This window comes from Trichosurus vulpecula, chromosome 6 (assembly GCF_011100635.1).
Source record: "Trichosurus vulpecula isolate mTriVul1 chromosome 6, mTriVul1.pri, whole genome shotgun sequence".
Lineage (NCBI taxonomy): Eukaryota > Metazoa > Chordata > Mammalia > Diprotodontia > Phalangeridae > Trichosurus > Trichosurus vulpecula.
This window is the reverse complement of record NC_050578.1, coordinates 276516927-276539117: the sequence shown is the minus strand read 5'-3', so window position 1 is coordinate 276539117 and position 22191 is coordinate 276516927. Positions and strand designations below refer to the sequence as shown.

General features: G+C 58.8%; 1 protein-coding gene across 3 annotated transcripts in view; it reads left to right on the top strand.

Moving 5' to 3' along the window:
- The window catches only part of SPTBN2 (spectrin beta, non-erythrocytic 2), a 44611-nt gene extending 23398 nt beyond the window's left edge, over positions 1-21213 (top strand). For all 3 annotated transcript variants that reach the window (XM_036762901.1, XM_036762902.1, XM_036762899.1), the window contains 33 exons: positions 2247-2338; positions 2481-2561; positions 2676-2791; positions 3578-3690; positions 3806-3993; positions 4086-4203; positions 4449-4607; positions 4743-5045; positions 5376-5529; positions 5617-6487; positions 6826-6963; positions 7227-7983; positions 8441-8643; positions 8862-8952; positions 9664-9810; positions 10860-11123; positions 11224-11448; positions 11644-11733; positions 11886-12155; positions 12247-12377; positions 12794-12998; positions 13201-13575; positions 13829-14073; positions 14160-14298; positions 14642-14726; positions 14968-15164; positions 15560-15714; positions 15807-15882; positions 15972-16022; positions 16229-16449; positions 17347-17520; positions 17989-18031; positions 20364-21213. In XM_036762901.1, the coding sequence (XP_036618796.1) occupies positions 2247-2338; positions 2481-2561; positions 2676-2791; positions 3578-3690; positions 3806-3993; positions 4086-4203; positions 4449-4607; positions 4743-5045; positions 5376-5529; positions 5617-6487; positions 6826-6963; positions 7227-7983; positions 8441-8643; positions 8862-8952; positions 9664-9810; positions 10860-11123; positions 11224-11448; positions 11644-11733; positions 11886-12155; positions 12247-12377; positions 12794-12998; positions 13201-13575; positions 13829-14073; positions 14160-14298; positions 14642-14726; positions 14968-15164; positions 15560-15714; positions 15807-15882; positions 15972-16022; positions 16229-16449; positions 17347-17520; positions 17989-18031; positions 20364-20597 (6711 nt within the window). In that variant the 3' untranslated portion in view covers positions 20598-21213. The remainder of the gene's footprint in view (positions 1-2246; positions 2339-2480; positions 2562-2675; positions 2792-3577; positions 3691-3805; positions 3994-4085; positions 4204-4448; positions 4608-4742; positions 5046-5375; positions 5530-5616; positions 6488-6825; positions 6964-7226; positions 7984-8440; positions 8644-8861; positions 8953-9663; positions 9811-10859; positions 11124-11223; positions 11449-11643; positions 11734-11885; positions 12156-12246; positions 12378-12793; positions 12999-13200; positions 13576-13828; positions 14074-14159; positions 14299-14641; positions 14727-14967; positions 15165-15559; positions 15715-15806; positions 15883-15971; positions 16023-16228; positions 16450-17346; positions 17521-17988; positions 18032-20363) is intronic.
- Positions 21214-22191: the final 978 nt, after the last annotated feature.

The window sequence follows — 22191 nt, the reverse complement described above, 5'->3', positions numbered from 1 at the left end:
GCACTGGCCTTCCCCACAGCTGGATGTCTCTGCCCCATCTCCACCACCTCGGCTTCCTTGTGGAAACCTTCAGGGCTCCTTCAAAAATGTCCTTTCCTCCGGGCTCCCATGCTTTGTGTCTCCCTTGTGCGAGAGAGCCTCGAAGGCAGGGAATGTAGCAGCAGTGGCAGCGGTTTGCTGATAGATTGGCCCACAGCACCCTAATTCAGTGCAATTCAGCAAGCATTTATTAAGCTCCTGTAGCGCGCCAGGTGCTGTGCTAAGTGTTGGGGAGACAGAGACAAAGTGAAACCTAGCCCTGCCCATAAGAAGCTTCCATTCTTCTAGGTAGAGATAAACTGGACACAGACAAGAGTGCACCACATAAATGCCAAGTAATGTCGATGAGGTCAGGGTTGGTGCTGATGGTGGGGGAGGAGGTGGCGCTGGAGCAAAGCCTTGGAGGGAGACCATCCCGGGCCTGGGGCACAGCCTGGCCGACACCAGCTGTTGAGCCCCTGGGCTACAACGTGGAGAGAAAGGCCAGACCCAGGCCCTGGCATTGGATCCCAGATGCACTGGGAAACCAGTCAGTCAGTCAGTCAGTCAACATTTTAGCGCATAGAGCACACTGCCTAGAGTCAGTAAGACTATCTCTCCGAGTTTACTGGCCTCAGACACTAGCTTTGCGACCTTGGGCAAGTCACTTCACCCTGTTTGCCTCAGTTTCCTTATCTGTAAAATGAGCTGAAGAAGAAAATGGCAAACCACTCCTGCATCTGTGCCAAGAAAACCCCAGATGGGGTCACAAAGAGTCAGACAGGACTGAAAATGACTGAGAAACAACAAAGAGCCTGTCTGTGTGTCAGGTGCTGTGCTAGGTGGCTGGGTCCAAAATGAGGAAGAGCTCAGTCTAAGCAAGGGGGGAACAACAAACAAATATAAACATACAAAGTAAGCTAAATAGAGAAAAAGTAAGAAATATTTAACAGAGGGAAGTCCCTGGAATGAAGAGAGGCTGCAGAAGGCTTCCTGTAGAAGGAGGGATTTTAGCTGGGACTTAGAAGAAGCTGGGAGGTCAGTAGTCGGAGCAGCATGGGGAGAGCCTGTCCAGGGATGGCCAGAGAATGGCCAGAGCCAGGGTGTGGAGGGCCTTGTTCACAGCATAGCCCCGGGGCCAGCACTGAAGACAATGTGTTAGGGAGGGAGGCAGGAGAGGGCAGCTTATGGGGGCCCTTGATCTGGAGGCCCGAAGGAGCCCCTGAAGGTTGTTGAGTAGAGGGTGATGTGGTCAGACCTGGGCTTCAGGAAAACCCATTTGCTGACTGAAGGGAGGATGGGCTGGAGAGGGGAGAGACTGGAGGCAGGCAGGCCACCAGCAGCTACTGCAGGAGTCTAGGCCTGGGGTGATGGGGGTCTGCACCGGGGTGGGGCAGTGTCAGGGGACAGAAGGGCATGTGTTTGAGAGGTGGTGCAGAGGTGACCTCCATGGGCCTTGGCAACAGTTTGGACATGGGGGGTGGGGTGAGGTGAGAGATGGTGAGGGATTCTGGAGGTAGGGAGCCTGAGGGTCTGGGAGCGCACTGATGTCCTTGACAGCCATAGGGAAGGTGGGAGGAGGGACACAGGGCTGGGGGGAAGGGGATGAGCTCTGTTTGGGACAGGTTGAGTGTAAGACGTCTACTGGACGTCCAGTCTGCAATGAAAGGCAGTGAGAGGTCAGCAGAGAGGTTGGGACAGGAAAGGGAAATGTGAGAATCCTCAGCCTAGAAACAGCTATTAAATCCACGGGAGCCAGAGAAGCTTCTTGAGCTGGAGAGCGACACAGCCAGAGCCGTGCTTTAGATAGATCACTCTGCCAGCTACGAGGGCATAGATCACAGAGGGGAGAGGTAGATGCAGACCCCACTGAGGTAGCCATGGCCTCAGGCCCCAAACACAATTCCATCTGTGTTCCCTTGGATGCACAGCTACCCCAAAGTGCTACCACATCTATGTCCCTCCAACTCTGTCAGTCTCTTCCACCTTCCCCCACTGTTCCACTTTGTAGAACTTCCTAGTCCTGTTTTCCCCATCCCTTCCTTGCATTTAAGTGCTGGTCTCTGCTGTGAGTGTCCATGCCTAGGCCTGGCCTCACGTTCATCACATACTGCCCTTCCCTTCCTCTATCTGAGCCACCTCAGCCAGGTGAGGGCACTGTGCCCAAGAGAAGGGCTGCAGCTGTTCTGGCCCCAGGCTCGGCCTAAGGACCACCCTTTGCCCTTCAGATTCAGGACATCAGTGTGGAGACAGAAGACAACAAGGAGAAGAAGTCAGCCAAGGATGCCCTGTTGTTGTGGTGCCAGATGAAGACCGCAGGGTGAGGAGAGGGCAGGGCACGGCCACGGGCACCAGCTCAACGCCAAGGGCGCAGAGCAGGGGGCAGGGCGTGGCCATGGGCACCAGCTCAAGGCCAAAGGCGCAGAGGGGATAGCTTCCTTCTCTTTGGTCCTTGTTCACAGGTACCCCAATGTCAACGTGCACAATTTCACCACCAGCTGGAGGGATGGGCTGGCCTTCAATGCCATTGTGCACAAACACCGGTGAGTGGAGGGAGCTGAGCAGAGGGAGGGGGGCGGGGAAGGGGCATAGCAACTCCAGGGGTGCCAAGGCCCCTCTTCACAGTCCCATGGGACCTTTGTTCCCTCATCATTCAGGCCAGACCTGTTGGAGTTTGAGTCTCTGAGGAAATGCAACGCCCACTACAACTTACAGAATGTCTTCAACCTGGCCGAGAAGGAGCTGGGCCTCACTAAGCTGCTGGACCCAGAAGGTGGGTGGGATGGGGGAAGAGGCTGGCTCTGGAAGTAGGGGGACTCCTCCTGTGGTCTTGTCCCTGCTCTCCCGCAGGGCTAAGATCTTGTGCCCACTCTAGGCCACTAGAGAATGTGACAAGGAGGAGGGCTGTGGGGCAGGGTTCTGGGTAGCCTTTGGTCTGCTGGCCACAGAGAATAATGGACAGGCCTGAGGCTTGCTGGGAAGGCAAAACTGCTCTAACTTCTCCAAGGGTTTCCATATTCCTTTACATTGCCAGCATCTCTGAGAGTCCAAACTGGGCCAAGTTGATGCCTTCTAGTGTCTCCCTCATGGGGGAGCTGTGGTCGACTACCTTCCTCATCTCACCTTTGAACATTTAGTCTGGAGTCAGGGAGGAGCCCTGACATGAAGCTGGGAAGCAGCCTTGCCCCCACAGTGCCCAGCTGGGTCGCAAGGCCCTCTTGTGTCCTAGACTAGGGCTCCAGAAGGCCGCAGATCCCTTTAGACTACAGGCCCTCTGACCAGTCTGCCCCCCAGCCATCTCCATCACTTCATCCCAGCCCAGGGATGCTGGGCTCCTTCCGCCAACAGCCCTGAGAAATTAATCTCTGTTAACTTGTCCATGACCTTTCAGGCTGAAAGGCTTTTTGCCAATTTGACCTATGCAGTATTGCCCAGAAGTCCTGCCTGTGAGGTTGGCCAAGAGCAGGGAGGACAGTGGGCAGGATTCTTGGAGGAGGCAGACATCCTCCCTCTGTAGCCAGGGCCCTGGGCCTCAGACATACATTGTCTTCTTCCCCAGATGTGAATGTGGACCAGCCTGATGAGAAATCCATCATTACCTATGTGGCCACATACTACCACTACTTCTCCAAGATGAAGGCCCTCGCCGTGGAAGGCAAGCGCATTGGCAAGGTACGGCACCCTGGGGCAGGGGGAGGCCTGGCCGGAGAGGGTGTGCACAGGCTCATGGGGGTTGGGGAGGGCTTCAGGGAAGCGCTGTGCAGCCACCTGGGGCCTTCCCGCCCAGGTGCTGGACTATGCCTTGGAAGCCGAGCGGCTAGTGGAGAAATACGAGTCTCTGGCGTCTGAGCTGCTGCAGTGGATCGAGCAGACCATCGTGACCCTCAATGACCGGCAGCTTGCCAACTCCCTGAGTGGCGTACAGAACCAGTTACAGGCCTTCAACTCGTACCGCACCGTGGAGAAGCCACCCAAGTAAGTGCCCTGTCTTGGCTGGGGGCCAGAGCCAGGGGCCCCAGCGTGCCTGGGCCTCGCGTCCTGACCGCTCTTTTCTCCTTGGCCCCCAGGTTCACTGAGAAAGGGAACTTGGAAGTGCTGCTCTTCACCATCCAGAGCAAGCTCCGTGCCAACAACCAGAAAGTGTATGCCCCGCGGGAGGGCCGGCTCGTCTCAGACATCAACAAGGTGAGCATGCCTGGGTGGGCTCTTCCCAGACTCATCAGTCTGATTCCTTGGGCTCTTGGTGCCCAGCCAGTCTGTCTTGCAGCCTCTCCCCTGCTGCCTTGCTGTCCTTGGTTGGATCCACCTCTCTGAGCATGCCACGAGAGACCCGCCACCCCCAAGGGGCTGGGCTCCCAGGGCCCTTGGTGTCCCTCCCTTCCCCTCCATTGCTGCTGCCCCTGCCGCTGACTGGGCCCTGATCTTTGCAGGCTTGGGAACGCCTGGAGAAAGCGGAACATGAGCGGGAGCTGGCACTGCGCACTGAGCTGATCCGCCAGGAAAAGCTGGAGCAGCTGGCCGCCCGCTTTGACCGCAAGGCTGCCATGCGGGAGACCTGGCTTAGTGAGAATCAGCGCCTTGTGGCCCAGGTCAGTGGGGTCAGGAAAGGGGCTGGGAGTGCTGGCAAGAGAAGGCGGTCAGCCCACCAGCAGTAAAGCGGGGCAAGGGACAAGGCGTGTGGACCACAGGACCAGGGACTACCCTCTCCATCCTCTCTCCTGCAGGATAATTTTGGCCTGGAGCTGGCGGCCGTGGAGGCCGCGGTGCGGAAGCACGAGGCAATCGAGACTGACATCGTGGCCTACAGTGGGCGTGTGCAGGCCGTGGACGCCGTGGCTGCAGAGCTGGCCGCCGAGCACTACCATGACATCAAGCGGGTGGCAGCCCGACAGCACAACGTGGCCCGGCTGTGGGACTTCCTGCGGCAGATGGTAGCAGCGCGGCGTGAGCGGCTGCTTATCAACCTTGAGCTGCAGAAAGTCTTCCAAGACCTCTTCTACCTCATGGATTGGATGGAGGAGATGAGGGTACATATGGGCAGCAAACATATGGGGAAGGCTGAGGGCCTGAGGTGCCCCTGTGGCATGGACAGAGTCAGGGAGAGCCCCTGAGGCAGGGATGGCCAGCAGCCTGGGGTGGTGGGCACTGACCACTCATGCCCCTGTGGCAGAGGTGGAGTCAGGGAGAGCGCCTGGCCGAGGAAGAGAAGAGTGAGAGATGATGGAAGGGAAGGCCCCAAGATGCCAGAATGGTCACTATTCTCCAGGACGATGGGCCCAGGGTGGCTTGGGAGGCCGAGGGCATGGGCCAGGCTGGGAGGGAAGGGTGACGAGCCCTGCATCCTGTGTCTCTTGCAGGGCCGACTGCAGTCTCAGGACCTGGGCAAGCACTTGGCTGGGGTGGAGGATTTGCTCCAGCTTCATGAGCTGGTGGAAGCTGACATCGCTGTGCAGGCCGAGCGGGTCCGGGCGGTCAGTGCCTCAGCCCTTCGGTTCAGTGACCCCAGGGCAGGTGAGAGGCTGGGGGGTGACAGTGGAGAGAAGCCTGGGGGCTGCAGGGGAGGGAGAAGAGGCACTGAGTAGTCGCTCCCCTCTCCAGGCTATAAGCCGTGTGACCCTCAGCTTGTGTCCCAGCGCGTGGATGCCCTGCAGCAGAGCTATGAAGGCCTCTGTGAGCTGGCAGCCACACGGCGAGCCCAGCTGGAGGAGTCCCGCCGCCTCTGGCGCTTCCTCTGGGAAGTGGAAGAGGCAGAGGCCTGGATCCGGGAGCAGCAGCACCTCCTGGCATCAGCTGAGCCCGGCCGTGACCTCACGGGCGTCCTGCGGCTGCTCAGCAAGCATGCTGCCCTCCGAGACGAAATGAGTGGCCGCCTCGGCCCACTGAGGCTCACGCTGGAGCAGGGTCGTCAGCTGGTTGCAGAAGGCCATCCGGGAGCAAAGCAGGCAGCCGCACGCGGAGCTGAGCTGCAGGCCCAGTGGGAGCGCCTCGAAGCCCTGGCAGAAGAGCGGGCCCGGGATCTGGCCCAGGCTTCCAGCCTCTACCAGTTCCAAGCGGAGGCTCATGACATGGAGACATGGCTGGTGGATGCCCTGCGCTTGGTGTCCAGCCCGGAGCTGGGCCATGACGAGTTCTCCACCCAGGCCTTAGCCAAGCAGCACCGAGCCCTGGAAGAGGAGATGCGGAGCCACCGCGCTGCCTTGGATGCGCTGAAGGAACAGGCCGCGGCATTGCCAGCTGCCGTGGCCCACGCTCCTGAGGTGCAGGGCCGGCTGCCTGCGCTGGAGTGCCGCTACCAGGAGCTGCAGGCGCGAGCCGGTGAGCGGGCCCGGGCCCTGGAAGCCGCCCTTGCGCACTACACCATGCTCAGCGAGGCGAGCGCCTGTGGGCTCTGGGTGGATGAGAAGGAGCAGTGGCTCAATGGACTAGCCCTCCCTGAGCGCCTGGAGGACCTGGAGGTGGTGCAGCAGCGGTGAGCACCTCCCGGACTGCCCCTTTCAGCTGTGGTTAGTGCTTTGTTCCCAGCAGCCTCAGAGGCTTTTCTCGTACCTCCCTGAGGAACGGGTCCACATGTTAAGCCTTTAACACTTGACCCAAGAGGAGCTGGAATGGGGTTTAGGCTCCCCTGCTCCCCACACTGCTCCTTGCTGAGCAGTCCTATAGCTCTAAATTTGGTTGGGGGGCTGGGTTGGCCCTGCAAAGGGCCCTCCTGCCCCCCCGGAGACCCTGGCTCCTATGAGTGGATGAGAGCTTGGCAGGGGCCACAGGCAGTCCCAGGACAGTCACAGCCTCTCCTCTTGCCCTTGGCAGGTTTGAAACTCTGGAGCCTGAAATGAACGCTCTGGCTGCCCGTGTCACTGCAGTCAACAGTATTGCCCAGCAGCTGCTGGAGGCCGGGCCACCTAGCCGGGAAAGCATCCTTGCCACCCAGAAGCAGCTCAACCATAGGTGAGGCTGGAGCTGGGGCTGCTCAGAGCGGACTGGATCGTTGGGAGGAAGAGCTGAGAGCTGACCGGGCAGGCAGACAGAGGGGCCTTTGGACCTGGGGCAGGCAAGGATGGGCAGGGAGTGTGGCAAAGGGCAGAGCCACTGGAGCCAAAAAGGAGAAGGTGAAAGCTGAGGCAGGGAAAGGGTGCTCCTAGATGTTCTTGCTGGGGTGAGAGGGGCATGTTTGGGGCTGAGCTTGCCAATGGCTGCCTGGCTACTCCAAGGTGGCAGCGATTCCGGACCCTCGCGGATGGCAAGAAAGCAGCCCTAACCTCTGCCCTGAGCATCCAGAACTACCACCTTGAGTGCACAGAGACCCAGGCGTGGATGAGGGAGAAGATCAAAGTGATCGAATCTACCCAGGGCCTGGGCAATGACCTGGCTGGAGTGCTGGCCCTTCAGCGCAAGCTGGCCGGCACAGAGCGGGACCTGGAAGCCATTGGAACCCGAGTGGGAGCCCTGGCCCAGGAGGCACACGCTCTGGCTGCTGGCCACCCCGCACAGGCCCCTGCCATCGAGACCCGGCTCCGTGAGGTCCAGGACGGCTGGGAGGGCTTGCGTGCCACCATGCGTCGCAGGGAGGAGTCACTGGGCGAGGCCCGGAGGCTGCAGGACTTTCTTCGGAGCTTGGATGACTTCCAGGCATGGCTGGGCCGCACCCAGACAGCTGTGGCCTCAGAAGAAGGGCCAGCCACCCTTCCTGAGGCAGAGGCGCTCCTGGCCCAACATGCAGCCCTGCGGGATGAGGTGGAGCGAGCTAAGGGCGAGTATAGTCGGCTTCGTGCTGTGGGCGAAGAGGTGACTCGTGACCAGGCTGATCCCCAGTGTCTCTTCCTGAGGCAGCGCCTGGAGGCTTTGGGGACCGGCTGGGAAGAACTGGGTCGCATGTGGGAGAGCCGCCAGGCCCGGCTGGCCCAAGCCCACGGCTTGCAAGGGTTTCTTCGGGATGCTCGGCAGGCTGAGGGCGTGCTTAGCAGCCAGGTAAGACAATACCAGGAGGCAGAGGCCTCCAAGGGGGAATGGAAGGGAGGAGAGAGGAGAGACTGGGGCAGAAATGGGGGAAAGAGGGTCTGGGATGGCTGTGTGAGGGAAGGGGAAGAGAATGCTGGAAAAAAGCCATAGAGGGGAAGAAAGGAGGTGGCAGAGCAGATTGGGTAAGCCTTGAGGACTGAAGTCAGGAGGACCTTCACCACTCCGACTCAGTTTCCTCACCTGCAGAATGGGAGGAGGGTTGGAGTCAGATTCTGAGGTCCCCTCCAGCATCTGGGAAGAAGCCTCCCCGGACAGGGTGCTGCCGCCACCCCTCACTCCTTTCCTCAAAACTAGTCCCTCTCCCCACCCCCTTGATGGGCTCATTTCCCAGATGCCCCTGCCTGGGTTTCCAAGGCTGGAGGAGGCCTGAGCAGCTGCTGATGTTGCTTCTCTCCCCCCACCCCAGGAGTATGTGCTGTCTCACACGGAGATGCCAGGGACCCTCCAAGCTGCCGATGCCGCCATCAAAAAGCTGGAGGATTTCATGAGCACCATGGATGCCAACGGGGAGCGGATCCGGGGGCTCCTGGAAGCAGGGCATCAGCTGGTGGAGGGTGGCAACATTCATGCAGAGAAGATCAAGGAGAAGGCAGACTCCATCGAGAAGAGGTGGCTGGGCCTGGGCCTAGGGGAGAGTGGGGCAAAGGCCAGCCGAGTGGCCAGAGCGGGGTGGGGCAGGCCCCAGGCCAGCTGAGCATGGGCGGGAGATGCCCACAGCCCAGCCCACTCCAGGGGCCCCAGCAGGAAGGATGGCTCTGGGGCTGTCTGGAGAGACATCTCAGCCAGTGCCAGGCCAGGAGGTCACGGGCAGCCGGCTATCATTACAGGCACAGCAAGAATCAGGAGTCTGCCAAGCAGCTTCTCCGTCGTCTGCGGGACAACCGAGAGCGTCAGCACTTCTTACAAGAGTGCCACGAGGTGGGTGCCCGGCCCCTTGTGCGCCTGCAGCGCCGGGGACACTCTGGACATTCTCCCCATGTCCAGGCACGCCCGGCTTGGCTTAGCCCGCCACTGTCCCCTCCTTGGCCCTGGTGTCTCCTCACTGCCCATCACGCTGGGGATCTTCCTAAAGCCCGGCCCCAGCCAGGCCGCCCCCTGCTTGTCAAAAGAAGATCCTCGCTCCTCCCTCTGCTCTGTCTTCAGACCAGCTTCTTTTCCCACACTCTGGGTCTGAGTTACATGGATCTCTTTGCTTTTCTCTGTATATGGCAGTTCACTTCCCACCTCCCGGCATTTGCCCTCGCAGTCCCCTCATGCCTAGAACATCCTTCCTCTTCACTTTGACCTCTTCAAATCCCTGGCGCCTGTCATGGCTCAGCTCCATCTCCCACACCAGGCATAGACTGAGCCCTCCTCACCTCACCGATGTTATGATGTATCATTTTTGTATTTATTTATCTATACTTAGGATTTCCTCCCAAAGGACTGTAAGCCCTTTGTCTCTTTGTCTGTGTGATATCCTCAGGACTTGGCCTGGTGCCTGGTGGTAGTGCCCGGGCAGGTCCACACCCACCCCCATCTGCCTGCTCTCTTTGGGTCTCTCCCTCACAATGCACACGCCTTCTTGCCCTTCCTGACCCAGGGCGCCCTTTGCCCTCTTCCTGAATGGCTCTTTCCTGCCTGGTTCAGCTGACACTGTGGATTGATGAGAAGATGCTGACAGCCCAAGATGTGTCCTACGACGAGGCTCGAAACCTGCACACGAAGTGGCAGAAACACCAGGCGTTCATGGCTGAGCTGGCGGCGAACAAGGACTGGCTGGACAAGATTGACCAGGTGAGGGGGAGCTCTTGGAGTGCAGCGGAGACGAGGGTGGGCTGGGGAACGCTAGCATTCACGCAGTGTTTTAAGGTTGGCAGACGTCATCTCATTAGATGCTTGCGGCACCTCTGGGAGATGGGGCCTACTATTATCCACATTTTACAGATGGAGGAACTAAAGCCAGTAAGTGTCTGAGGCCACATCTGGTCAGGTGTTCCTGACTGGAGGCCCAGGGCTTCATCCACTGCACCGCCTAGCACTTAGGACAGGGCCTGGTATATAGCAGGTGCCTAATGAATGTGCATTCATTCATCTTGGGCAGAGGGGATGTTGGGAAAGTAAGGATTACCCACTGGGGGCAGAGTCCCAACTTTGGCCAGCATCATGGCCACGCATTGCCGAGCTCTGCCGTCTCTGATCTCCCTACCCAAGTATTTCACCTTCCCCTAAAATGCTCAAAGCACTTTACAATCAGGTCTGATCTAATTCGTGTTTTACTCAGATGGGTGTTTGGGGGATACAGAAGACTAGGGGGACCTGAGTCTGAATAGGAAGACAAGATGGATATGCCTGAAACAATCCAGGACCCGGGGGGGCGGGGCGGTTTTTGTGGCTACGTCACTCAGGAGTCCAGGAAAGCAAGTGGGGGATGGGGTGGCGTTGTCAAGAGAGACTGCAACAGCCCAGAAAGGGTCCTTAGAGGGGAGCTGAGATAGGCCCTGGAGGATGGTGGAGAGGAGAATTGGCATGCCAAAGGTAGACGCAAACACACTCTGTTAAAGTCCCTAGGACCAGTCCCCATAGGGGTCATATGACCTGTCCCCTGGGCATGGCTCTCCTACGGGTTTAGAGCAGGTGCACTGGGCCTGAAGTTAGAGAACCTAGAGGGAAACATCAGCTCTGCCACTTTTTCCCATGTGTCTTCCCTTCCCTGCGCCTCAGTTTCCCCAACTGAAAATGGGAGGGTTGGACCAGAACGCTAAGCCTTAATCCCTGTAACTCAGATCTAGGGCTTGAGGACCTCTAGGTCTTTTCCCTAAATCCATACACCTCCCCACCCCCAGGAAGGGCAGGTACTGATGTCGGAGAAGCCTGAGCTGAAGCCCCTGGTAGGGGAGAAGCTGGAGGCCCTCCACAAGCGATGGGAAGAGCTGGAAAACACCACCCAGGCAAAAGCCCGGAGCCTTTTCGATGCCAACCGAGCAGAGCTGTTTTCCCAGAGCTGCTCAGCCCTGGAGAGCTGGCTGGGCACCCTGCAGGCCCAGCTGCACTCGGACGACTATGGCAAGGACCTGACCAGTGTCAACATTCTCCTGAAGAAGCAGCAGGTGCTGGCAGGGGGCCGGGGTGGGCCCAGACTGAGGGCAAGGGTGTGGGGGCTCCCCAAAAGGTCCTGGACTCACGACCACCCTTCTTGTGGCCTGGCAGATGCTGGAACGGGAGATGGCCGTCCGGGAAAAGGAAGTGGAGGCCATCCAGTCTCAGGCCAAGGCATTGGCCCAGGAGGAGCACGGGGCCGGAGAGGTGGAGAGGACCTCCCGAGCTGTGGAGGAGAAGTTCCGAGCCCTGTACAAGCCCCTGAAGGAGCGCTGCAACCGCCTGTTGGCCTCCCGCGAGCAGCACCAATTCCATCGGGATGTGGAGGATGAGATCGTGAGTGGTTGTGGGGCCTGGGATGGGGGCCCAGCTTCCCACCATGCAACAGCTGGCCACAGTTCAGACTGGGCCTCAGCCTCCTCTGATGACCCCTGGAACCAGCTTCTGTTTTGCTGCCCCCCCCCCAAGAGCCCGGGGCGCCCTGCTCCCTGCCCTGCTGTCCCCTGATGCCACTGCCCCTTCCTTCCCCAGCTGTGGGTGACTGAGCGGCTGCCAATGGCCAGCTCCACAGAGCATGGCAAGGACCTGCCCAGTGTCCAGCTGCTCATGAAGAAGAACCAGGCAAGTGTTTCCCCAGGCTCCAAAGTCAGGGGCTGAGCGGTGGGGGCTGGGCCAAGTGGACCTGTCCCTGGAGGGTCAAGGGAGGTCGGGCTGTGGGCCATGTCCAGGGGCTGTCATGGCAGCACGGCTTCTCTCCGCCCTCCCCTACACAGACATTGCAGAAGGAGGTCCAGGGCCACGAGCCCCGCATCGCAGACCTGAGGGAGCGGCAGCAGGCTCTGGGGGCCGCAGCAGGGCCGGAACTGGCTGCCCGTGTGGCGGAGCTCCAGGAGCTGTGGAGGCGCCTGGGCCAGGAGCTGGAGCAGCGTGGGGCTCGCCTCCAGGACGCGCTCAGGGCCCAGCAGTTCTACCGCGATGCCGCAGAGGCTGAGGCCTGGATGGGTGAGCAGGAGCTGCACATGATGGGCCAAGAGAAGGCCAAGGTGAGAGCCGAGGTGGGGCCCCCTGACCGCCCCCCCAGAACCCTGGGCCAGGCTCTTCAGTCCCTCCCCCATCATCCATTCCCTCCCCCAGGATGAGCTGAGTGCTCAGGCAGAGGTCAAGAAGCACCAGGTCCTGGAACAAGCCCTGGTAGACTACGCACACACCGTCCACCAGCTGGCGGCCAGTAGCCAGGACATGATTGACGGCCAACATCCAGAGAGGTGAGGTGTGACAGACTCGCCTCTCTGCCCTGGGCTGTCCTCTGTTGGCTGCCCTGTGGGCCTGGTGACCTGGGCAATGTAGCTGCAATGGTGCAGAGAGCCAGATGGGGGAACCCTGGCTCTGCCCCCCAGGAGCTGTGTGACCCCAGGCCAGTCCTCTGGCCACACTGGGCAGGCTCCTTCCCTACCATGAGAGGGTTGGATTAGATCATTTCTTACCCAAAGTTTCCTAAGTAGCTTTCACAAGTCTGGCCTCTGGGTGGGTGGCCATGGCACTGGCGACCTTGGAAGTGCCATCAGAGTGCAGCTGATGGTAACCGAAGGAGTTGGGGCAGAGGGAGCCCAAGGGACCAGGGGAGAGCCCTTGGCTGGCCCGGGCTGCCCTCCATCTCCAGCCTTCCCTTCTCCCCCCGTAGTGACCGGCTGACCATACGCCAAGCCCAGGTGGAAAAGCTGTACGCCAGCCTGAAAGAGCTGGCCGTGGAGAGGCGTGGACGACTGCTTGAGCACCAGCGGCTGTGCCAGCTGCGGCGGGACCTGGATGACCTGGAGCAGTGGATCCAGGAACGGGAGGTGGTGGCCGCTTCCCACGAGCTGGGCCAGGACTATGAGCACGTCACGGTGAGTGATGGGGCAGCCAGGCAGGCCCAGGGAGCACGAGGAAGTGTGGCATCCTGTGAGGCGCTCTCTGCCTCCTTGGTGCACCCACCCTTGAGGAGGTTCTGGAGCAGGTGTGCCCCGACAGAGAGCTTCGGGCTTTTTCTGGCCCCCCCCCCCCACATACTGTGGCCAGCCTTGTTAAGGCCTATATTTTCCATACCAGATGTTGCGGGACAAGTTCCGAGAATTCTCCCGAGACACCAGCACCATTGGTCAGGAGCGGGTGGACAGTGCCAATGCCCTGGCCGACGGGCTGATTGCAGGGGGCCATGCTGCCCGGGCGACAGTGGCTGAGTGGAAGGATGGGCTCAATGAGGCCTGGGCCGACCTCCTGGAGCTACTGGATACCCGAGGCCAGGTCCTGGCTGCTGCCCATGAGCTCCAGCGCTTCCTCCACGGGGCACGGCAGGCCTTGGCGCGGATCCAGCACAAGCAGCAGCAGTTGCCTGATGGAGCTGGCCGAGACCTGAATTCTGCCGAGGCCTTGCAGCGCAGACACTGTGCCTATGAACATGACATCCAGGCGCTGAGTGCCCAGGTGCGCTCCCAGGAAGCAGGGAGGGCCCACAGCCAGATGTGGCCAAGGGCAGGGCCCAGGAAGGCCCTCTGGAGGAGCAGGCCCAACAGAGGCAGCAAAGCCCAGGCTCCACCTGAGCCTTCCTTTCCCCCTTCATCTCTGCCCTCACCCTCCTGCTGATACTGTGGGACAGGGTTAGGATGCCACCAGTGTCCAAGGGTGGGTGCCAGGAGGAAAGGGGGACACCCTGACCCTTGCCTTGGGGGCTCTACAGGTGCAGCAGGTACAGGATGATGGCCACCGCCTACAGAAGGCCTACGCAGGTGAGAAGGCGGAGGAAATTGGCCGCCACATGCAGGCAGTGGCCGAGGCCTGGGCCCAGTTACAAGCTAGCTCAGCCGGACGACGCCAGCTTCTCCTGGACACCGGAGACAAGTTCCGCTTCCTGCAGGCCGTCCGCGAGCTCATGCTCTGGATGGATGGGGTGAACCTGCAGATGGATGCACAGGAAAGGCCCCGGTGAGCTCCCAGGGGTGGAGGGCTGGGCCTGTGGCCAGTCTGTGGCTCTGGGGACCCAGGAGACTGAGTGTCCATGCACTCTCTAGGGACGTGTCCTCTGCGGACCTGATGATCAAGCATCACCAGGGAATCAAAGCCGAGATCGAGGCCCGAGCTGACTGCTTCTCTTCCTGCATCCGCCTGGGCCAGGAGCTGCTGGCCAAGAACCACTACGCATCTGAGGAGGTGGGCCTCTCCCACTCAGCATGCAGGGGCCCGTGGTCTCTGGCTTGAGCTCAGGGGCCAACATTCCCCCAACATAAGTCAGCCCCCCATTTATTAAGCTCTTACTGTATGACAGGCCCTATGTCAAGCTCTGGGGATACAGAGAGAAAGCAGCAACAGTCCCTGCCCCCAAGAAGCCTGCGCTTTGATGGGGGAGGCCACTGACCAGTGACTGAGGCTGTAGTGTGTAGACGGAGGTGACGTGGGAGGGATGGCCCTAGGAGCAGATGGGGGTTTGAGCCGATTTCTGAGGCCCAAGGGCAGGGCCTGCAGAAGCCCCACTCAGTCATCTCTGTGCCCCCAGATCTCAGAGAAGCTGTCACAGCTGCAGGCGAGGCGCCAGGAGACATCCGACAAATGGCAGGAGAAGGTGGACTGGCTTCAGCTCGGTGAGTTGTAGCGAGCTCCCCATGAGCCTGCCATCCACTGGCACGCTCCATCCAGGAGGCCTTTCACGGGCAGCACAGGTGGCAGAAGGCCCGGGGGATGTGCCAGGACACAGGCCCCCTTGGGTTACAGGGGAGGAGACTAAGTCCTGGGGACCCAAGGTCCCAGAGCCAGAAGGACCAGAGACAAGATTTGGCTGCACCCTGCCATGTCCCCAGCTCACACTGACCCCCTCTCCTGTAGTTCTGGAAGTGCTGGTGTTTGGCCGAGATGCTGGTGTGGCTGAGGCCTGGCTCTGCAGCCAGGAGCCCCTGGTGCGAAGTGCTGAGCTGGGGTGCACGGTCGATGAGGTAGAGAGCCTCATCAAGAGACATGAGGCCTTCCAGAAAGCAGCTGCCTCTTGGGAGGAGCGCTTTAGCGCTCTGGAAAAGCTCACTGCAGTAAGTTGGGAGGGTCCCCCCGCCCCAGCCCTTTCCCCTGGACCTCCCAGAGGGTCCCCCCACCTCAGCCCTTTCCCCTGGCCCTCGGGAGGGTCCCCCCACCTCAGCCCTTTCCCCTGGGCCTCCGAAGGGTCTCTCCTCCCTGCCCCCGGCCCTTCCATTGCAGTGCCAGGTACTTTTCCTCAGGTAGAGATGGAGGAGCCCCTTGTGGCCTTCACTCCCTTTTGGTTTTGCTTCCCTGCCCCCTCTGGCCTCTCTAAAATCTCTCATCCTTAACCAGTGAGTGTCCAGAGGACCAGCAGCTCTTATGCTTTTGGGGCCACCAGATTAGAACCCAAATTCCTCTTTCCCTACGCCTTTGGTCTTTACCCCCTGAACTCTTGGCTTTCTGGCAGTTAGAGGAGAAGGAGGAGCTACAGAGGCGGCAGCGGGAGCAGGAGGAGGAGGAAAAGCGAAGGAAGAAGGCGCTTTCAGCCTCAGTTTCCCCAGCAGTACCTCCCCACAGGGATCACGTAGATGGCCAGATGGCTCCGGAGGCCTCCCAGGTTGGGTAAGAGCCGGGGCCAGGCAGGGAGAGGGCAGGGGAGGGGGGAGAGGAGCCCTCAGGGCTGAAGGGCACAGCGGCATCTCTTGCTCTCCCAGGACCCACCCCCGGCTGCCATCCTCTGGGGAGCCGGTCACGGTCAACGGCATCTGCACCGACACGGAGTCATCACAGGTAACGTCACACCCTGGCTCAGCGCCCCCCAGGCTCTTGACCCTCCTGCCCACATGCCCCCCACTCCCTCTTCCATTCTCTTTCCGCAGCCCCAGTCGGAGCCACAAAGACCAGACCAGAGCAGCTCCCTGGAAGGCCCCGTGAGTCTGCCCTGTAGATAGGCCCGGGTGGGGGCCAGTAAAGGGGCAAAGGACAAGGAGTTTCTGGGAAGAGAGAGAGCAGAGAAGCAACATGGGGAGAGTGTGGGAGGACATCTCTCCAGTACCGCTCACTTGCTGCCTGTGAGCTCTGGACTGGTGGCCTTGCACCTCACCCACAGTGACTGAAACCCATCCTTTCTCCATAGGTCTCTGGGGTGGGGGAGGCAGCCAATGGACCCCGGGGAGAGAGACAAAGCCGGGCCCGAGGCCCTGCCCCTTCACCCATGCCCCAGGGCAGGGCATCTGAATCGGCCTACGCCTCTACACTGCCCTCTCGTGGCCCCGAGCTCTCAGCCCAGGAGCAGATGGAGGGCCTGCTCTGCCGCAAACAGGAGATGGAGGCCTTTGGCAAGAAGGCAGCCAACAGGTACTGGGGACCTGGGAAGAGTCTGCCCCAGGAACCTGCGGAATGCTAGGCAGTGAGGTCCCCAGGGACCCGAGAACAGGGTCGGTGACATGGGGGGAGGCCATAGTTTGTGACTGGCCTCCTTGACGTATAACATACACTAAAAGCAGAGTCAAGAGCTCCAGAATCTGTAGGCCAGCAACCGGGCCTTGTGCCTCCACCGGCAGCCTTTGGGGTCAACACCTGTTTCCTGAGAGATCAGGCTCAGATGGCCTCTCTTTGTCTTCCTCTGCTTCTGGTTCCACCCTCCTGGGCTAAGGGGAGAAGATGGAATGAGTCTCTTCCTCATGACGCCCCTCAGATGCTCAGACAGCTCTCTGGTCCTCCGTCTCGTGGGCATGATGCGAAGGCCTTTCCACATCCTTGCTGACCTTCTTAAATTGTGACCCACCCCCCAGAACTGAAAAGAGCCTCGCAGTGGTGTCTGACTCAGGGTAGAGGCCCAGACGAGCGGCTCCTTCCCTCCATACTCCCCCACGTTGCACAGCAGGGGGCCAGCAGTTAATCCCCCGGCGGGCCCTGCATTTTCCTTCTGGGAGCCTTCAGAGGCCCTCAGCTGCTTTTCCGGGCCACCCTTCTTTAGATGTGCCCAAGATTGTTAATGCATTTTGGAAGGTGTAGCCCCTGGACCTGAGTGCGGCACTGCTAGCACATGCCAGCAAACCCCCTGCCCCCAGGCTCATGTCTAAGATGAGGGGATTCCACTCCATTTGGGACTCTAAAATAATGTGGGCCTGGCAGGGGAGTCAGAACAGATGGAGCTGGGAGCTGGGCCCGAGTGCGTGCCGATGGTGTGTCCCCCAGGGGACCTACTGTGAAGGGCCTGTGTCCTCACCCGAGCACCCCTGTGCTTCCCAGGTCATGGCAGACTGTGTACTGCGTCCTGCGTCGTAGCACCCTAGGCTTCTACAAGGACGCCCGAGCCGCAAACATCGGGCTGCCCTATCACGGAGAGGTGCCAGTCAGCCTAGCCAGAGCACAAGGCAGTGTGGCCCTGGACTACCGGAAACGCAAGCATGTCTTCAAGCTGGGGTAGGGCAAACAGCTGTGGTGCGAGGGGGCTCTGGCAAGGGCCAGTGGACCAGAGGGACAGGGGAGAAGAGGTGGTGTTGCAGGCTGTTGAGGGATGCTAGACTGTGCCTCGTGGGGCCCTGGGAGGGCTTCAGACCCACCCTTTGCCACCCTCCTCCCAGCTTCCAGAGGTGCTGGGGAGAGGGCAGTCGATGTATCCTGGTGCGGCCTGCCCGTTGGAGGGGACATCTGCATGGGCAGCATGGGCTCTTTGGCATGGGAGAGCCAGGACTGCTAGGTGCCTGCTTCTTCCCGTGCCATAGTCTGACGGAAGCCAAGAAACATGCAGGAAGGCATCTGTCCGGCCCAGCCGCCCAGGCCACTCCTCGGGTGATTTCCCCGGATCTTTGACTAGAAAGCCGTCCATTGGGACTTAGCCGGTGAGTGGCCGGTCCAGGCTCTGCCCTAAATCTCTTTCTTCCTCTGCAGTTTACAAGATGGAAAGGAGTACTTGTTCCAGGCCAAGGACGAGGTGAGCGGGCTCCCTGCCCTCGGCCCCACTCGTTTCCCCTCTCCCCTGTTCTGGAGTTCCACAGCTTCTGTGATCCCCTCCTCCCTTTTTCTCAGCTTCTCCCTTCCCTCCCTTGTGTTTGGTGTGTCCCATTTCTCAGTGTTTGTCAACTGTTTGCAATGTGCTGCTAGTTAATGTAAAGAATAGTCACCAAGATGTTTCCTTCTGTGATCGCAATGATGCGACTGAGTCCCTTCAGCAGTGCAGATTGCAACCCATTCGGTTCAATCCACCAACCATGTATTAAGTACCTGTTATGTGCCGAGCCTGTACTTGGCACTGAGGACAAAAAGACAAAAAAGAAGCACTCCCTGCCCTCAAGGACCTTACATTCTGCTAAGGGGAAACCACACACACAGATAAGTAACTGCAGACTAATAGAATGTCAATGCAGAGTCATGTTGGCTGGAGGATGAGGCACAGATTAGCCTTCTTTGGGTAAGACTGGCACTTCAGTGGAGCCATGGAGGGAGCTGAGGAGGTAGAGATGGAATGTCTAAAACAGGGACCAGCCAGCCTGGCTGCATTGTGAGGGGCAAGAGGTTGTGTGGGAATGAAAGAAAGACTGCGGAGGGCCTTCAGGGCCCCAGAGACATTCGGGCCAGACTGTGGAGGGCCGTCAAGGCCTCACATAGGCCTGTGTACTTTGTCCGAGAGGCGCTGGGCACTGCTCTAGCTTTGGGGTGGTTTCTCTGATAATTCCTAACTCCACCCACCGGGGATCAGGTAGAGGGTCTGTTCTTCCACCACCCCAGCCCCGCCAATGCAAACTCTTGTCGATCATCTAGGTCGGAGGTGAAGCCTCTGAGCTGTTCTCACTTTCGTTTCTGGTGCATGAGTCACAGCAGATTCTCCTATGGTGCTTCATAGCTCTTCTTTTAAAAATGTTCCTGTCTTTACCACTTAGCTCTTGGCCTTTGGTCACATATGGGTGAGAATTCCTTATTTGTCTTGGTTATGGGACCTGTATCTGGCCTCTGATTAAAGTGACCAGGTAGTCCATGATTGGAAGCTGTACTTCATTAGGGAAAGAATCCCAGTGCTTCAGGTACAGGCTATGAAGCCCCAAGCCTGCTTCTCCCCAGCCCCGATGACGTTGTTCTGTCATCTTGGTTGATTTTTTTTGCCAGTTTTTCCAGGGCAAAGTCAGACTACAGAGAGGTTTTACTTTGCAATTCTTTGGATATTTTTGGTGAGGTCATTGCAAAGGATTATTTACAACTTCTGTTTTTTGGTCTTTTGCAAATTATCTGTCCATGCCCATGAGCCATGAGGCAGAACCATGAGGCCGAGTCCATTCTCTGTCAGTTCTGTGTGATGTCTTGATCACAGACCTTTTTTTAAACGATTGTTGTGGTTTCGTGGTGTGTTGTGGGGTTGTCTCAAAGAATTCAGTCAGACCACCTCTAATCCAAGTATAGGCATTTATTGGAATGACTCCTCCAATGGGCTGAGTTCTAAGAGAAACCAGCAGCTTAGTAAGACAACACAGGGGGCAGCTGGAGTCAGGAGAACCTGAGTTCAAATCCCACGTCAGACACTTGACACACTTACTGGCTGTGTGACCTTGGGCAAGTTACTTAACCCCAATTGCCCTGCCAAAAAAAAAAAAAAAGACAACACAGGCAAATTTATAGTGTCATGGTACTGATAACACAACAAAAGTTATGAATATTAAAAAGGCAGAAGGGATTTGTTAAGGGATTAGGTAATGACTTCCTAAGTTCACCTGAAGGCCAGCTTTTGCTATGACTGTGCAGGTGCCTACTTAGGGAAAGTCCCTTCTATTGTTTTGGGGTCCACATCCTGCTTGGGCTTCCTGGTGCTGCTGCTTTCTGACTGGCTGACTATTGTGGTCCTGTCTGAGATTAGATAGATGTGGTTGTGGTTGAGTGCATGGACACACCTGCTGCTTCTGTGGGAAATATGAAGACTGGGTCTGGGGACGGTGGCTAGCTAGAGGCAGTGCCTGGGATCCCATCCCACGGACATGCCTGCTGTTCTGTGACACATGGGAGCTCCTGGACATGCCTATTGTTCTGGTGAGTCAGTGAGGCATCTGTGAGGAAGTTAGGATGTTGGGGGGTGGGCAGTGGCTGCATTGAGTCTGGGGACCTGGGGTGTGGTTAAAACTCAATTGTATGGTGAAATGCTGTTCAGTGGGGCCCAAGAGGAAGTTAGAATACTGGGGCTGGGGGCAGCTTCGTCAGGAGTCCATCAGCCATCAGCTGCTTTTCTCTTCATCCTGTGTATGTGGTCTTTGGTCCTGCTGAGTGTTCTGTGCATCCCACAGGCAGAGATGAGCTCATGGCTCCGGGTGGTGAATGCCGCCATTGCCGCAGCCTCTCCGACCTCCGCAGAACCCGAGGAGCCGGTGGTGCCCAGCGCTTCCCGGGGCATGACTCGGGCCATGACCATGCCCCCGGTGTCACCCGCCAGCGTAGAGGGGCCCGTCGTAATGCGCAGCAAGGAGGGCAAGGAGAGGGATCGAGAAAAACGCTTCAGCTTCTTCAAGAAGAGCAAGTAGGCGGATCTCGGCCCTCACTCAGGGCCGGTGGGCAGCAGCCTCCGGGGACTGGTGCCAGGACAGCCACCTGCCACTAGGGACCATCCCCAGGAACTCTGACTGGAGACACCTGGGGTTCCCAAGGGCGGCCTTTTCTTCTGCTGTTTAATTTCCAGACTGGTGATGGGGCCCAGGCAACTCCCAGTTCATCCTCTCTCCTCCCCTCATCCATTTGGCTCCATTCAGGTTCCCCAAACCTCGCCCCTCCCCCTGCCCCATGGAGCCTGGGACAGTTTCCCTGTAACCCTATGCCAAATGGGGCCTCGCCACCCCACTCTGCCCCACCTTAGGGCTCTCCTCTCCCAACACAGCTAGGTTCCCTCTGGTTCTCTGTCCCCTAGAAACTAGGCAGGACCATTGGAGCTGAAGCCAGGCCTTGGAGACAGGAGGGCTAAGAGATGGAGCCAGTGATGCTGACGTGCCCACCCCCCTTCCCTCCTTCCCTTCTCCTCTAGCCCTGAAATGCAGCCCCATGTGCTCCCAGGGCCGGGGGCTCCTCACTGGGGTCTCCAGCCACATCAGGTCTCAGAGACAATTAAACTGCTCAGCTTTCTTTGGGCCCCTGGCCCCCTGTGTACTTTAATGCCTTCCTTCTTGGGTTTTTGTCCCAATTTCTAATACATCCTCTGATAGCGCTCCTCTTCAGGGCAACGGCCAGAGCTGTGCCTCTCAGGGCACGTGGGTGAGGACCGTGGAGCCAGGCTCAACGTCCTGGCCTCACCAGCCTTGCTTCTTCCACTGACACAGGCCATGGCTAGCCTCTTGTGCACCTCATTACCCCACGGGCCCCTTGTCCCTAAATTCTCCACAGACCCCTCCCCCCACCCCCCACTAGAACATGACTCATTCCATGGTGGTGCCCAGGAAATGACCACCTGCCTCCTTCCTCCTAGGCTGTTAAGGAGAGGTCAGAGGAGCCACACCTGGGGCCAGAACCATGGCTGATAAAGGCCTGAGTTGTAATTCATCGTCCCATAGGGTGAAGTCATCCAGTGCCCGAGATCCTATCTGTGCAGAATAACTCAGGCTGGGAATAGGAAAAAGGGTTGGCTGGCTATGTGATCTTAGAGCCTGACATTTCCCATGGTTGGCAGCCCCTAGAGACTGCAGAGTGGTGAGCAATTGTGCAGAAGACGGGGGCCTTTCTAGAAGCATCACATCCTTCTGAACCCAGAGAGCTGGGCAAGAAGATGGCAAAGCACACAGCACTCACAGGGTTAGATTAGCCACCAGGAAGGCATGTCTACACTGGCCCAGACTCAGGTGTGGGTAGGAGAGTTACAGGTTAGATAGGGACAGACACAAGGCTGGCGAGTCTGGCTAGCACGTCCATCTATCTGAGTGTACGATCCGGCTGAGCAGAGAACTAATAAAACCACCCCCACCCCCTTGACTGGCCTGCAGTGACCCGTGGATGGACTGTCCCATCCTACAAGTAGAAGGCAGGCACCATGAATTGCCCCTGCATGGGGGCATCTACCATCATGTGTGACCTAAACACAGCCTCCCTGGGGCCCGCAAATGGTGTGCCAAAATCAAGGGGGCCAGGGCTGTT